This window comes from Saccopteryx bilineata, chromosome 1, assembly GCF_036850765.1.
Source record: "Saccopteryx bilineata isolate mSacBil1 chromosome 1, mSacBil1_pri_phased_curated, whole genome shotgun sequence".
NCBI classification, from domain to species: domain Eukaryota; kingdom Metazoa; phylum Chordata; class Mammalia; order Chiroptera; family Emballonuridae; genus Saccopteryx; species Saccopteryx bilineata.
In genome coordinates this window covers 33,834,355-33,848,086 of record NC_089490.1, presented here as the reverse complement: position 1 = coordinate 33,848,086, position 13,732 = coordinate 33,834,355, and the positions used below count along the sequence as shown (strand labels likewise).

Sequence of the window (13,732 nt, the reverse complement as noted above, 5' to 3'; positions counted from 1 at the left end):
AAGTCAACAGCAAGACAACAGTCTGCACATACATGCACTCAAGTTATAAAATCCTGGTTGTATTGAGACAGAAAAGAATTTCCTCAAATTACAAAGCTGTCATAGATATAGATATACATATAGATATAGATATAGATATAGATAGATATAGATCCAAACCTGGAAAGTTGGAGCATAGAGTGGAATTGATAAAGATTCAACCCTAGGAGCTTGGAGTATAAAGTTTTTAGAGTAGAGGGCAGAAAGGCATGATCTAAAGAAAGTTCCTACTGCACAGGAAGGGAAAAGACATCTTGGTGCCAGGAGGAGGAAGAGCCTCAGGAATCAAGAACTGGAGTGGCAGGAAATTAGATTCAAATGTCTTTGATTTTCCTGCCCCTGCCCCTGCCCCTTGGGGAGAAGAAAGATACACTATAAGGGTAGAGTACATAATAGAAACAGCCGGATAAATAAGGAGCCATTCCAGAGCAGCTGGGCTGGCTCCTTGCTTCTCAGTCCATTATCAACTCTCTAAAGCGGCTCTAGCATAACACTAGAGCAACATGGCACCTCTCCAGGCCATAGGTTAGAAATGGCCAGAGTTGGTGACTGGATGAATCCACTGGAGACTGCATCCAGGCTTCCTGGAGCTTATGTGGAGCAACTAAAGCAGGGGTCAGGAACCTATGGCTCATGAGCTAGATGTGGCTCTTTTGATGGATGCATCTGGCTCATAGACAAATCTTTAATAAAAAAAAATAATAACATTAAAAATATAAAACATTCTCATGTATTACAATCCATTCATTTCCTACCACTCATGTTCATGGTTGCGGGTGCTGGAGTCAATCACAGCTGTCCTCCGGGACAACACCAAATTTTTACTGGATAATGAATAACATACATGGATCGTTGTATGGCTCTCACGGAATTATATTTTAAAACCTTCATGGCTCTCTCAGCCAAAAAGGTTAAGAATCCAAATGGTCCCTGCATCCTGGTCAGGAAATAGGTAAGTGCTGGGAAAAATGGGGAAACAGAAAGAGTTTAGCATGTAAACAGAGAGGTCACAGGCTGTCAGAACCTCAGTGAAGAAGTTTTGGGTGCTAGGATGACAAATTTCAGTAGCGAGTGCCAACAGAATCCCCAAAGGACCTGGATGGCCTGGCTGTGCCTCAGCAGAAATCCTACTAGACACCCAGGAATCTTAGATGAAAACCGGCTGTCCCTCCCCAGATGTAGAAGGATAAGTAAGACTTCTGAAGGCTTAGATCATTTCCCAAGAAAAACAGAGAAAGTGGGGGAGGGTAAGAATCTAGGATCCATAGAGGCTTAAATTCTGAAGTGACTAAAATTATATTAATAGCTCAAAGGAACTTTTAAAAACGAGAACATTCTGTCATTCAGTATGAATGGGCAAGTTTAAGCTTTCCTTTCTGACCCTGTGCTTGTGCCTTCACTACTTTCACAATGATTTTTTGCTCCTCAATCAAAAGAGCACACGTGATCCTGTCACAGACACATTTCGTGCACATGGAATCGTCATAAGCATGGCTGGCATACAGCTTCCTTTTAGACAACCTTATGAAAACTTTAGGTCTCACAGCACTAACTGCTTATAATTGGCCTGGGCAATCTTCAAGTGTGGATTTTGTTTTTTCTAAGTCGTCTGGGTATAAAGGTAAATAATTCTATCACCTAGTGTCCAGGACAGGCTAGTTTTTGTTAGAGTTGTATTATAGGATACAGCCTAAGACGGTATGTCAAATACTGCACCCTTCTGAATGCTTTTAGACCCCATCCCTCAATCACTAAAAAATATTTTAAACCAGGAGAATGGTATAGTATATATTTTAAAAATTAAATAAGCATACAGGCACATAAAAGACTACATGTATTATGGAGACATACACAAATACATGTATTACGAAGACACATAAATAAAAAGATACAGAATAAACACATTCTTAGGTTGTTCAAGATATACAAGCAGAATGGGAGTGAGGAATTCAGATCAAAAAGGAATCAATGAATAAACAAAAATGAAAAACACACCCTGACCAATCCAGTGATGAAGATTGGCTACAAAATGTAGCATAAATAAATAAATGCCTACATACATACATAAACAAACAAATAAATAAATAATAAATGTTAACAAAGATACATTTCAATTTCTCCAGTATTTTTTGAAAGAAAAAATATTTTCTGACAGTTTGTTGATCTTTACTTTCACAAATTGGCCATTGTTAAGTAGAAGCAGGTAAAATGTCTTTTGAGTGTGTTTCTAACTCAACTTGTTCAACATTACAAAGTGGACATGCAATTTTATTTCCTGGTTGAATAAAAAAAAAGAAAGAATAAATTAATAGAATGGGAAAGTACTAATAAAGTATGAGAGGAATTATGAAATTGTGGTGGAGCTAGACGATAGCAGATCAAGGCGACGGTACACCAACCTGCCCTTTATCCACGTCACTGTTGGCATTCTCGGAGCCCATGGTCTCCGTCCTTTTCCTCTTCCCTTTTCTAAGAGCGTGGGTATTCGTCACTTCATCTGTTTGTAAGATCGTCTGCATTTTATCAGTTACCAAAGGTTTTCCCAAAATGTAGGAGGGAACGCCCATGTAGATGATACTATTCCAGATGTAGCCCAACAGTTAATGTTTCTCCTTAAAAACACAAACAAACAAAAGGATACATAAAATATTAACAACTGTATGACTCATAATGGCACTGGTCACTCAAGTTAACTACTTTTACTATATAAATGTTTCCTATCATTCTTTCTTCCAATGACCAATTTAGTACACATTTTCATTTGATTCAAAAGTCTTTCAGTTTCATCATTACCATCATCATGATGTCATATTCCCATGATGCAGTGAGTTGTCATTTATAAAATCAAATAATTTAAAATTTTTCCACATTTATAAGTTATTTTATTGTCAATCAGTTATAAGGAGTCTAAAAAACAAAGTAGAAATGTTATAAATTTATGCAAACTATTTCAGAGAACTGAAGTTATACATCTTTAGGAAAAAAGACATTAATAATAGCAGATCTCAGTACAACCAAAATATTCCAAAGTAGATCAATAAGGATTACTCAGAAGTTTTTTGGGTTTTTTTTCCTGAAAACTCTAAAGTTTTGTGATGAAAAGTTTCCCTTGCCATCAACTTAAGAATTATACCATAAAGAATGGTGGGAAAATATCTCAAAGGCAAAAATACATTTCATAAAAATGTTAAGGGATAAACATTTTCAAAACCTAATAAAGCAGATGATAGTTCTTATGTCAAATAGGGTTGAAATGATCAAATTTAACTTTTGTTCCAGATGATGTACAGATGATGCAGCACATTTGGTCTTAGCAGCCTTATTACTTGCATATATTGGTTTGTTTTCATGAAAAGATATTTAATTATAAATAATAAAACTACAGAAGGGACTGAACTTAAAGGGACCTCAAGAAATATGTAGATAGTTGAGCAGAAGGTAACATATACTTCTTACCAAATTATACTAAGTAATTATATTAGAAAATATGATTGCTTTTTAATTAGTGTTCATTTTTATTTTTTCATTGAAATTTATTGGGGTGACACTGGTTAACAAAATTATATGTTTTAGGTACACAATTCTACAACAAATCTTTTGTACATGAAAATAAAGTTCTTTTGTCAATTTTAAGAGAAATTAATTATTTTCTACCCCAAGCATAATGTATTCAATATTTAAGACGGTCTTGCCAGAATTATTTTTGTGACTCTTTGAAAACTTACTTTAGGTTTTAAAATACATAAGTAGTATTTGAGCTAACACATAAGACTGGACTATCATGACTGATTCACAAATATCAGAAACATCACCTAATATCAAGTTTTTATGTTCATTATTTAAAAGATCCAAGCAACCTAGAGGTACAGGTAGAGTAGGGAGAGGTCTAGGACATCTTTCTAGCTGGTATGTCCTTCCTTCTCATACCACATAGGTCCTCTGTAATCCATAATAATGGGTGAGGGCTTTAAACACAATGGGGAGTGTTTAAGTTGTGACACAACTCCATTTTATACCTCCAAGCCTAGCTTATATGACTCTCTCTATTTTATAAACCCATACATTCTAGGTATGTTTTCCATAAGCAATCCTAAATCGGGAATATACAATTAAGAGCATTTCATAAATGAAAACTACTTTTAGTAAATATTTTTAGTATATTTACCCAGAGTAAGGTCAACAAACATTTTTTATAGAGGGTCAGACAGTAAATATTTTAGGCTTTGCAGGCCAAGAGGTAAAATTGAGGATATTATGTAAGTACATAGCAAGAAAGAACAAATTTTCACAAAATTTTTATTTATAAAACTGAACATAGACATCAGAGTAATGGCGGGGTAGGAAGCGATACCGATAAATCTCCCCCAAAACTCAACAAGATTGGCCCTGGCCGGTTGGCTCAGCGGTAGAGCATCGGCCTGGCGTGCGGGGGACCCGGGTACGATTCCCAGCCAGGGCACATAGGAGAAGCGCCCATTTGCTTCTCCACCCCCCCTCCTTCCTCTCTGTCTCTCTCTTCCACTCCCGCTGCCAAGGCTCCATTGGAGCAAAGATGGCCCAGGCACTGGGGATGGCTCCTTGGCCTCTGCCCCAGGTGCTAGAGTGGCTCTGGTCACGGCAGAGCGATGCCTCAGAGGGGCAGAGCATTGCCCCCTGGTGGGCAGAGCATCGCCCCTGGTGGGCAGAGCGTCGCCCCTGGTGGGCGTGCCGGGTAGATCCCGGTCGGGCGCATGCGGGAGTCTGTCTGACTGTCTCTCCCCGTTTCCAGCTTCAGAAAAATACAAAAAGGAAAAAAAAAGAACTCAACAAGATCTTCAACCAGAAACAGAAAAACCTATCCTTGGAACCTCCAGATGTTTCACAATACACCCAAAGGTATGATCGAGCGAAAAATTGGCTAAATATATAACCAAACCCCGAAGGAAATAGGGAGTAAGAAATGCTCCGCCTTCCTCACTAACCTAAACAGGGCGGCTTTCACTTGGGAACTGAGAATATAGAAACTGAGGCGGGCAAAGGGCATGAATAGTTCCAGGCCGCAGCACACAAACGGCCGAACCAGGCTGTGGCACGGTCCAAGCCGAGGAAAAACTGTTCCTGTGGCAACCCGGGCAATACAAGCTAACACTCGCGCCAAACCCAGACAAAGAAAGACAAGTAGGGCAGCCATTTTCCCCGATCCCCTGGTCAGCGCGCGCAGATAGTGGGCGAGAGATTCCTTCCAAAGCCCTGGGAGTGGGCGCCTGTGTTATCCCACAGAGAGTCAGAGTCAGAAGCCTTTGTGTGGGCCGAAAGTGGAATCTCCGGGCCGCCCCAGCGCCCTGAAAAAGCCATGCACGGGGAGGGAGCAAGAGCCAATTCCAACACTGGAACTTTTCCGTGCGGGTGGGGGTTTCACTCAGAGGGTGAGGCGGTCGCCCTGATATCCTGGTCTGCGCGCAGATAGTGAGCGAGAGATTCCTCCGAGTGCCTCGGCAGTGTGTGCCCGTGTTATCCCACAGAGGGGCAGAGTCAGGGGCCTTTGTGTGGGCCAAATGCGGAATCTCGGGCCGCCCCAGCGCCTTGCAAAAGCTGCGCACAGGGACGGAGCGAGACCCAATTCCAACACTGGAACTTTTCCATGCGGGTGGGGGTTTCACTCAGAGTGTGAGACGGCTGGCCTGATATCCTGGTCTGAGCGCGCAGATAGTGAGCGAGAGTTTCCTCCAAGCGCCCAGGGAGTGGGCACCAGCCCGTGTTACCGGACAGAGTGGCAGAGCCAGAGGTCTTTGAGTGGGCGGAAGCCCCGCCTGATTATGCTAGCAGCTCTGACTGACTGAGCCTTACCCAGAGCCCTGTGCTGAGTGGGAATAGAGTGGGGAGTTGCCAGCAATTTGAGGCTCTTACTATCCAGGCAGAGGCAGCAGCAATCCCATAGGTGGATTATCAGGCTACTAATTGAGGAAGAAAAGACTAGGAGAAAGGCTCCAGGAACACGGACTCTCTCACTGTCGGAGCCTATAAATGCTAATGAGCCTCGACTGCCAACGAGACTAAAGCTCAATATATGACATCGCCATAGAGACTTATCAACTGCAAACCTCTACCTGAGCATGCCAACGGGGCAGAACCTGGGTTACACAGTCAACGACCAAGAAGAGGGAGAGAAAAAAAAGCAAGAAGATAACCTCTCAAAATCAAGAATAATCCACAGACTTTATAACATATCACATTTTATTATATTTGTTCATTTGTTTCTCTTATCTTCATTCTTGATATTTTTTTTCCTCCTCTAATTTGGTTGATTAACTCTCTGCCAGTCTTACTCTCTTCTCTCCTTGAACTACACTACCCATAAGTGTTACATCTCCCATTATCTTTTCTTTCCTCTTCCTTTCTCTTTATGAGGGTTGCACTCCAAAACCCTTAACTCTCTCTCTCTCTCCTTTTTCTTTTTTCTTCTTTTAGTGGTTTCCTCTTTTTTTCTCTCTCTCTCTTTCTTTTCTCCCTCTATATTAGTTTCTTCCTTTCTCCTTTACATCTCCTCTCATTCAAACCTCAATAACGAACAAATTATCTTATCTGGGACTCAAACTTATGTTTGTGGCATTTTGGGGGGTTTTTACTTCACCTTTTTAACTCACTAGCAGTGTTCCCATCCCTGGCTCCCATTTTATCTAGTTCTTGTTCCACTAAATACAATAGTAATTTTTTAATTTGTCCCCCCATTTTCCTGTTTCCCTCTTATTCCTCTCATCATAACTCTTAGTCAACCAACACCTAAAAGCAAATCATTTTATTCTTGACCCAAATTTTCTCCTTATTTGCTTTTTGTGGGTCCATACCCCCTTCTTTTTCCTTTCTTTTTTTTTCCCCTTTATTACTTTTCCCCAATTCAGGCCCTCCATTACAGGCATTGTTTGTTATAATTCACAGTTCACCACAAGATTTTCTCAAGAAAGAGGGGAGAGGAGAGGAGAGGAGAGGAGAGGAAAAAAGGAGGGGGGGATAATTTCCTTTTTTTAAAATTTTTATTTTATATTATTTTTCTTTATTTCATTATTAATTTTTTTCAAAAAAACAACTCTTTTTGATTTTTTATATTTTTAACTTTTTATTCTTTATTAAATCTCATTAATACTATCAACAAAACCACCCTCAGATGCCATTAAGGAAGAGAAAATCAAATATCATGGATACAAAAGAAAGAGAGGTAACACAGCTAGATGAGGAAAAATCTATGGAGAAAAAAATTTAATATATTGGAAACCTTGGAGCTAAATGACAGAGAATTCAAGATAGAAATCCTAAAAATCCTCTGAGATATACAAGAAAACACAGAAAGGCAATTTAGGGAGCTCAGAAAACAACTCAACGAACAGAAAGAATATATTTCCAAGGAAATTGAAACTATAAAAACAAATCAAACAGAGATAAAAACTCAATTCACGAGCTGAAAAACGAGGTAACAAGCTTACCTAATAGAACAGGCCAGATAGAAGAGAGGATTAGTGAAATAGAAGACAAGCAACTTGAGGCACAACAGAGAGAAGAAAGAGACTCAAAAATTAAAGAAAATGAGGTAGCCCTACAAGAATTATCTGACTCCATCAAAAAGAATAATATAAGAATAATAGGTATATCAGAGGGAGAAGAGAGAGAAAATGGAATGGAGAACATAAACAAATAATAGATGAGAACTTCCCAAGCCTGTGGAAAGAACTAAAGCCTCAAATTCAAGAAGCAAACAGAACTCCGAGTTTTCTTAACCCCAACAATCCTACTCCAAGGCACATCATAATAAAAATGGCACAAACCAACGGCAAAGAAAAAATTCTCAAGGAAGCCAGGGAAAAGAAGAATACAACATATAAAGGAAGGCCCATTAGATTATCATCAGATTTCTCAGCAGAAACTCTACAAGCTAGAAGAGAGTGGACCCCAATATTTAAAGTCCTGAAAGAGAGGAACTTTCAGCCACGAATACTATACCCATCAAAGCTATCCTTCAAATATGAAGGAGAAATAAAAACATTCACAGATACAGAAAAGATGAGGGAATTTATCATCAGAAAACCCCCACTCCAGGAATTACTAAAGGGGGTTCTCCAATCAGATACAAAGAACAAAAAAAAAAAAAAAAAAAAAACAAAGCCACAAGTAAAAGCTCCAAGAAGAACACAATAAAACCAAATTTAAACTGTGACAACAACAAAAAGAAAGGGGGGGAGAGGATGGAGATTAACAGTAGCAAAGGACGATGGAGTGCAAAAGTACTCACAAAATAGTGTGCTACAATGAACAGGGTAGGAACCCTTTTCATTACTTAAAGGTAACCACCATTGAAAAAACCACCACAGATGCACATGAGATAAAAAAGATAACAACAGAGGAAAGATGTATGGAATACAACCAAATAAAAACAAAAGATAGAAAAACGAAAGAGAAGGATCAAACAAGACACAAAACTAACAGAAAGCAATCTATAAAATGGCAATAGGGAACTCACAAGTGTCAATAATTACACTAAATGTAAACGGATTAAATTCACCAATAAAAAGACACAGAGTAGCAGAATGGATTAAAAAAGAAAATCCAACTGTATGCTGCCTACAGGAAACTCATCTAAGTAACAAGGATAAAAACAAATTCAAAGTGAAAGGCTGGAAAACAATACTCCAAGCAAATAACATCCAAAAAAAAGCAGGCGTAGTAATACTCATATCTTATAATGCTGACTAAAAGACAGCAAAAGTACTCAGAGACAAAAATGGCCATTTCATAATGGCTAAGGGGACAGTGATTCAAGAAGACATAACAATTCTTAATATATATGCACCAAACCAAGGAGCACCAAAATATATAAGACAGCTACTTATTGACCTTAAAACAAAAACTGACAAAAATACAATCATACTTGGAGACCTCAATACACTGCTGACGGCTCTAGATCGGTCATCCAAACAGAGAATCAACAAAGATATAGTGGCCTTAAACAAAACACTAGAGCACCTGGATATGATAGACATCTACAGGACATTTCATCCCAAAATGACTGAGTATACATTTTTCTCCAGTGTACATGGATCATTCTCAAGAATTGACCATATGTTGGGCCACAAAAACAACATCAGCAAATTCAGAAAAATCAAAGTTGTACCAAGCATATTTTCTGATCATAAAGCCTTGGAACTAGAATTCAACTGTAAAAAAAGAGGGAAAAAATCCCACAAAAATGTGGAAACTAAACAACATACTTTTAAAAAATGAATGAGTCAAAGAAGAAATAAGTGCAGAGATCAAAAGATATATACAGACAAATGAAAATGACAGTACGACATATCAGAATCTATGGGATGCAGCAAAAGCAGTGATAAGAGGAGAAGTTCATATCACTTCAGGCATATATGAACAAACAAGAGAGAGCCCAAGTGAGCCACTTAACTTCACACCTTAAGGAACTAGAAAAAGAAGAACAAAGACAACCCAAAACCAGCCAAAGAAAGGAGATAATAAAAATCAGAGCAGAAATAAATGAAATAGAGAACAGAAAAACTATAGAAAAAATTAATAGAACAAGGAGCTGGTTCTTTGAAAAGGTCAACAAAATTGACAAACCCTTGGCAAGACTTACCAAGGAAAAAAGAGAAAGAACTCATATAAACAAAATCCAAAATGAAAGAGGAGAAATCACCACGGACACCGTAGATATACAAAGAATTATTGTAGAATACTATGAAAAACTTTATGCCACTAAATTCAACAACCTAGAAGAAATGGATAAATTCCTAGAACAATACAACCTTCCTAGACTGAGTCAAGAAGAAACAGAAAGCCTAAACAGACCTATTAATAGAGAAGAAATGAAAAAACCATTAAAAACCTCCCCAAAAATAAAAGTCCAGGCACAGACGCCTATACCAGCAAATTTTATCAAACATTCAAAGAAGACTTGGTTCCTATTCTACTGAAAGTCTTCTAAAAAATTGAAGAAGAAGCAATACTTCCAAACACAATTTTATGAGGCTAACATAACCCTCATACCAAAACCAGGCAAGGATGGCACAAAAAAGAAAACTACAGACCAATATCTCTAATGAATACAGATGCTAAAATACTAAACAAAATACTAGCAAATCGAATACAACAACATATTAAAAAAATAATACATCATGATCAAGTGGGATTCATCCCAGAATCTCAAGGATGGTTCAACATACATAAAACGGTTAACGTAATACACCATATCAACAAAACAAAGAACAAAAACCACATGATCTTATCAATAGATGCAGAAAAGGCTTTTGATACAATATTCAATACAACACAATTTTATGGCTAAGACTCTCAACAAAATGGGTATAGAAGGAAAATATCTCAACATGATAAAGGCCATATATGATAAACCATCAGCTAACATCATATTAATTGGCACTAAACTGAAGGCTTTCCCCTTTAAATCAGGAATAAGACAGGGTTGTCCACTCTCTCCACTCTTATTTAATGTGGTACTAGAGGTTCTAGCCAGAGCAATCAGACAAGACAAAGAAATAAAAGGCATCCATATCGGAAAAGAAGTAAAGGTATCACTTTTTGCAGATGATATGATCCTATACATCGAAAATCCCAAAGAATCCACAAAAAGACTACTAGAAACAATAAGCCAATACAGTAAGGTCGCAGGATACAAAATTAACATACAGAAGTCAATAGCCTTTCTATATGCCAACAATGAAACAATTGAGAACAAACTCAAAAGAATAATCCCCTTCACGATTGCAACAAGAAAAATAAAATACCTAGGAATAAACATAACAAAGAATGTAAAGGACTTATATAATGAAAACTATAAACCATTGTTAAGGGAAATCGAAAAAGATATAATGAGATGGAAGAATATACCTTGTTCTTGGTTAGGAAGAATAAATATAATCAAGATGGTCATATTACCCAAAGCCATATACAAATTTAATGCAATTCCCATCAAAATTCCAATGACATTTTTTAAAGAAATAGAGCAAATAATCATCAGATTTATATGGAACTATAAAAAACCTCGAATAGCCAAAGCAATCCTAAGGAAAAAGAATGAAGCTGGGGCATTACAATACCTGACTTCAAACTCTATTATAGGGCCACGACAATCAAAACAGCACGGTATTGGCAGAAATATAGACACTCAGACCAATGGAACAGAATAGAAAGTCCAGAAATAAAACCAGATATATATAGTCAAATAATTTTTGATAAAGGGGCCAACAACACACAATGGAGAAAAGAAAGCCTCTTCAATAAATGGTGCTGGGAAAACTGAAAAGCCACATGCAAAAGAATGAAACTCGACTACAGTTTGTCCCCCTGTACTAAAATTAACTCTAAATGGATCAAAGATCTAAACATAAGACCTGAAACAATTACGTACATAGAAGAAAACATAGGTACTCAACTCATGGACCTGGATTTTAAAGAGCATTTTATGAATTTGACTCCAATGGCAAGAGAAGTGAAGGCAAAAACTAATGAATGGGACTACATCAGACTAAGAAGTTTTTGCTCAGCAAGAGAAACTGATAACAAAATAAACAGACAGCCAACTAAATGGGAAATGATATTTTCAAACAATAGCTCAGATAAGGGCCTAATATCCAAAATATACAAAGAACTCATAAAACTCAACAACAAACAAACAATCCAATAAAAAAATGGGAAGAGGACATGAACAGACACTTCTCCCAGGAAGAAATACAAATGGCCAACAGATATATGAAAAGATGCTCATCTTCTTTAGTTATTAGAGAAATACAAATCAAAACTGCAATGAGATATCACCTCACACCTGTTAGATTAGCTATTATTAACAAGACAGGTAATAGCAAATGTTGGAGAGGCTATGGCGAAAAAGAACCCTCATACACTGTTGGTGGGACTGTAAAGTAGTACAACCATTATGGAAGAAAGTATGGTGGTTCCTCAAAAAGCTGAAAATAGAACTACCTTATGACCTAGCAATCCCTCTACTGGGTATATATCCCCAAAACTCACAAAAATTGATACGTAAAGACACATGTAGCCCCATGTTTATTGCAGCATTGTTCACAGTGGCCAGGACATGGAAACAACCAAAAAGCCCATCAATAGATGACTGGATAAAGAAGATGTGGCACATATACACTATGGAATACTACTCAGCCATAAGAAATGATGACATCGGATCATTTACAGCAAAATGGTGGGATCTTGATAACATTATACGAAGTGAAATAAGTAAATCAGAAAAAACCAGGAACTGCATTATTCCATACGTAGGTGGGACATAAAGTGAGACTAAGAGACATTGATAAGAGTGTGGTGGTTAAGGGGGGAGGGGGGAGAAGGAGAGGGAAAGGAGGAGGGGGAGGGGCACAAAGAAAACTAGATAGAAGGTGACAGAGGACAATCTGACTTTGAGTGATGGGTATGCAACATAATTGAACGACAAGATGACCTGGACATGTTATCTTTGAATATATGTATCCTGATTTATTGATGTCGCCCCATTAAAAAAGTAAAATTATTGCCCTGGCCGGTTGGCTCAGCGGTAGAGCATCGGCCTGGCATGGGGGGGACCCGGGTTCGATTCCCGGCCAGGGCACATAGGAGAAGCGCCCATTTGCTTCTCCACCCCCACCCCCTCCTTCCTCTCTGTCTCTCTCTTCCCCTCCCGCAGCCAAGGCTCCATTGGAGCAAAGATGGCCCAGGCGCTGGGGATGGCTCCATGGCCTCTGCCCCAGGCGCTAGAGTGGCTCTGGTCGCAACCGCGACGCCCCGGAGGGGCAGAGCATCGCCCCCTGGTGGGCAGAGCGTCGCCTCTGGTGGGCGTGCCGGGTGGATCCCGGTCGGGCGCATGAGGGAGTCTGTCTGTCTGTCTCTCCCCGTTTCCAGCTTCAGAAAAATATTAAAAAAAAAAAAAAAAGTAAAATTATTAAAAAAAAAAATTTCAGTTTTGACCCTGAGCTGAAACACTTCGCAGTAAAACCTTACTACTGCTGAGCTATTGAAATGCAAGTTAGAGTATTCAACTTCCATTTCTAAAAAGAATTATGGAACTGACAATGGTCAAGTCCACTAGGGTGAGTTCATTGCTGACACTATTGATTCAATAATACACGATATTTTCAGAAATTGCCAAGGTGATCTTAAAATTTATTTGGGAATGCAAGTGGTTCATGATGGCCAAAACAATCTTGAAAAAGAAAAAACTTAGAAGAATCACACTTCCCAATTTTAAACCTTACTAAAAACTATAGCAATCAAGACAGTGTGGTAATACAGATGTCTGTGGTAGCCAGCCTCCAAAGATGGCCTCCAAAGATCCCCACATCATGGTATTCATTCACACATTTGTATATTCTCAGGATTGATCTGTGTGCTCAATAGAATATTGTTATGGTCAAATGATTTTTGACAAAAATACTAAGGCAATTAAATGAGAAGAGTTTTTGTAACAAATAGTGCAAGAGCAAGTGAAAAACTCAGTCATTTGCCTTGCTTTATTTTATTTTATATTTTATATTATTTTATCTTATTTTATTGGTCTTAGAGAGAGACAGAGAGAAACATCAATCTGTTTCTGTATGTGCCCTTACCGGGAATTGAACCAGCACCCTCTGAATATCTGGAGAATGCCCTAACCCAACTGTGCCATCTGGCCAGAGCCATTTGCCTTTTTTCACTT

General features: G+C 38.4%; 1 protein-coding gene and 1 pseudogene across 4 annotated transcripts in view; both read right to left on the bottom strand.

Moving 5' to 3' along the window:
* The window catches only part of BEND6 (BEN domain containing 6), a 61,794-nt gene that overhangs the window by 29,731 nt on the left and 18,331 nt on the right, over positions 1–13,732 (bottom strand). For all 4 annotated transcript variants that reach the window (XM_066252998.1, XM_066253012.1, XM_066253007.1 and 1 more), the window contains exon 2: positions 2,439–2,651. In XM_066252998.1, the coding sequence (XP_066109095.1) occupies positions 2,439–2,606 (168 nt within the window). In that variant the 5' untranslated portion in view covers positions 2,607–2,651. The remainder of the gene's footprint in view (positions 1–2,438; positions 2,652–13,732) is intronic.
* On the bottom strand, positions 1,383–1,900 carry LOC136320974 (large ribosomal subunit protein eL34-like; annotated as a pseudogene).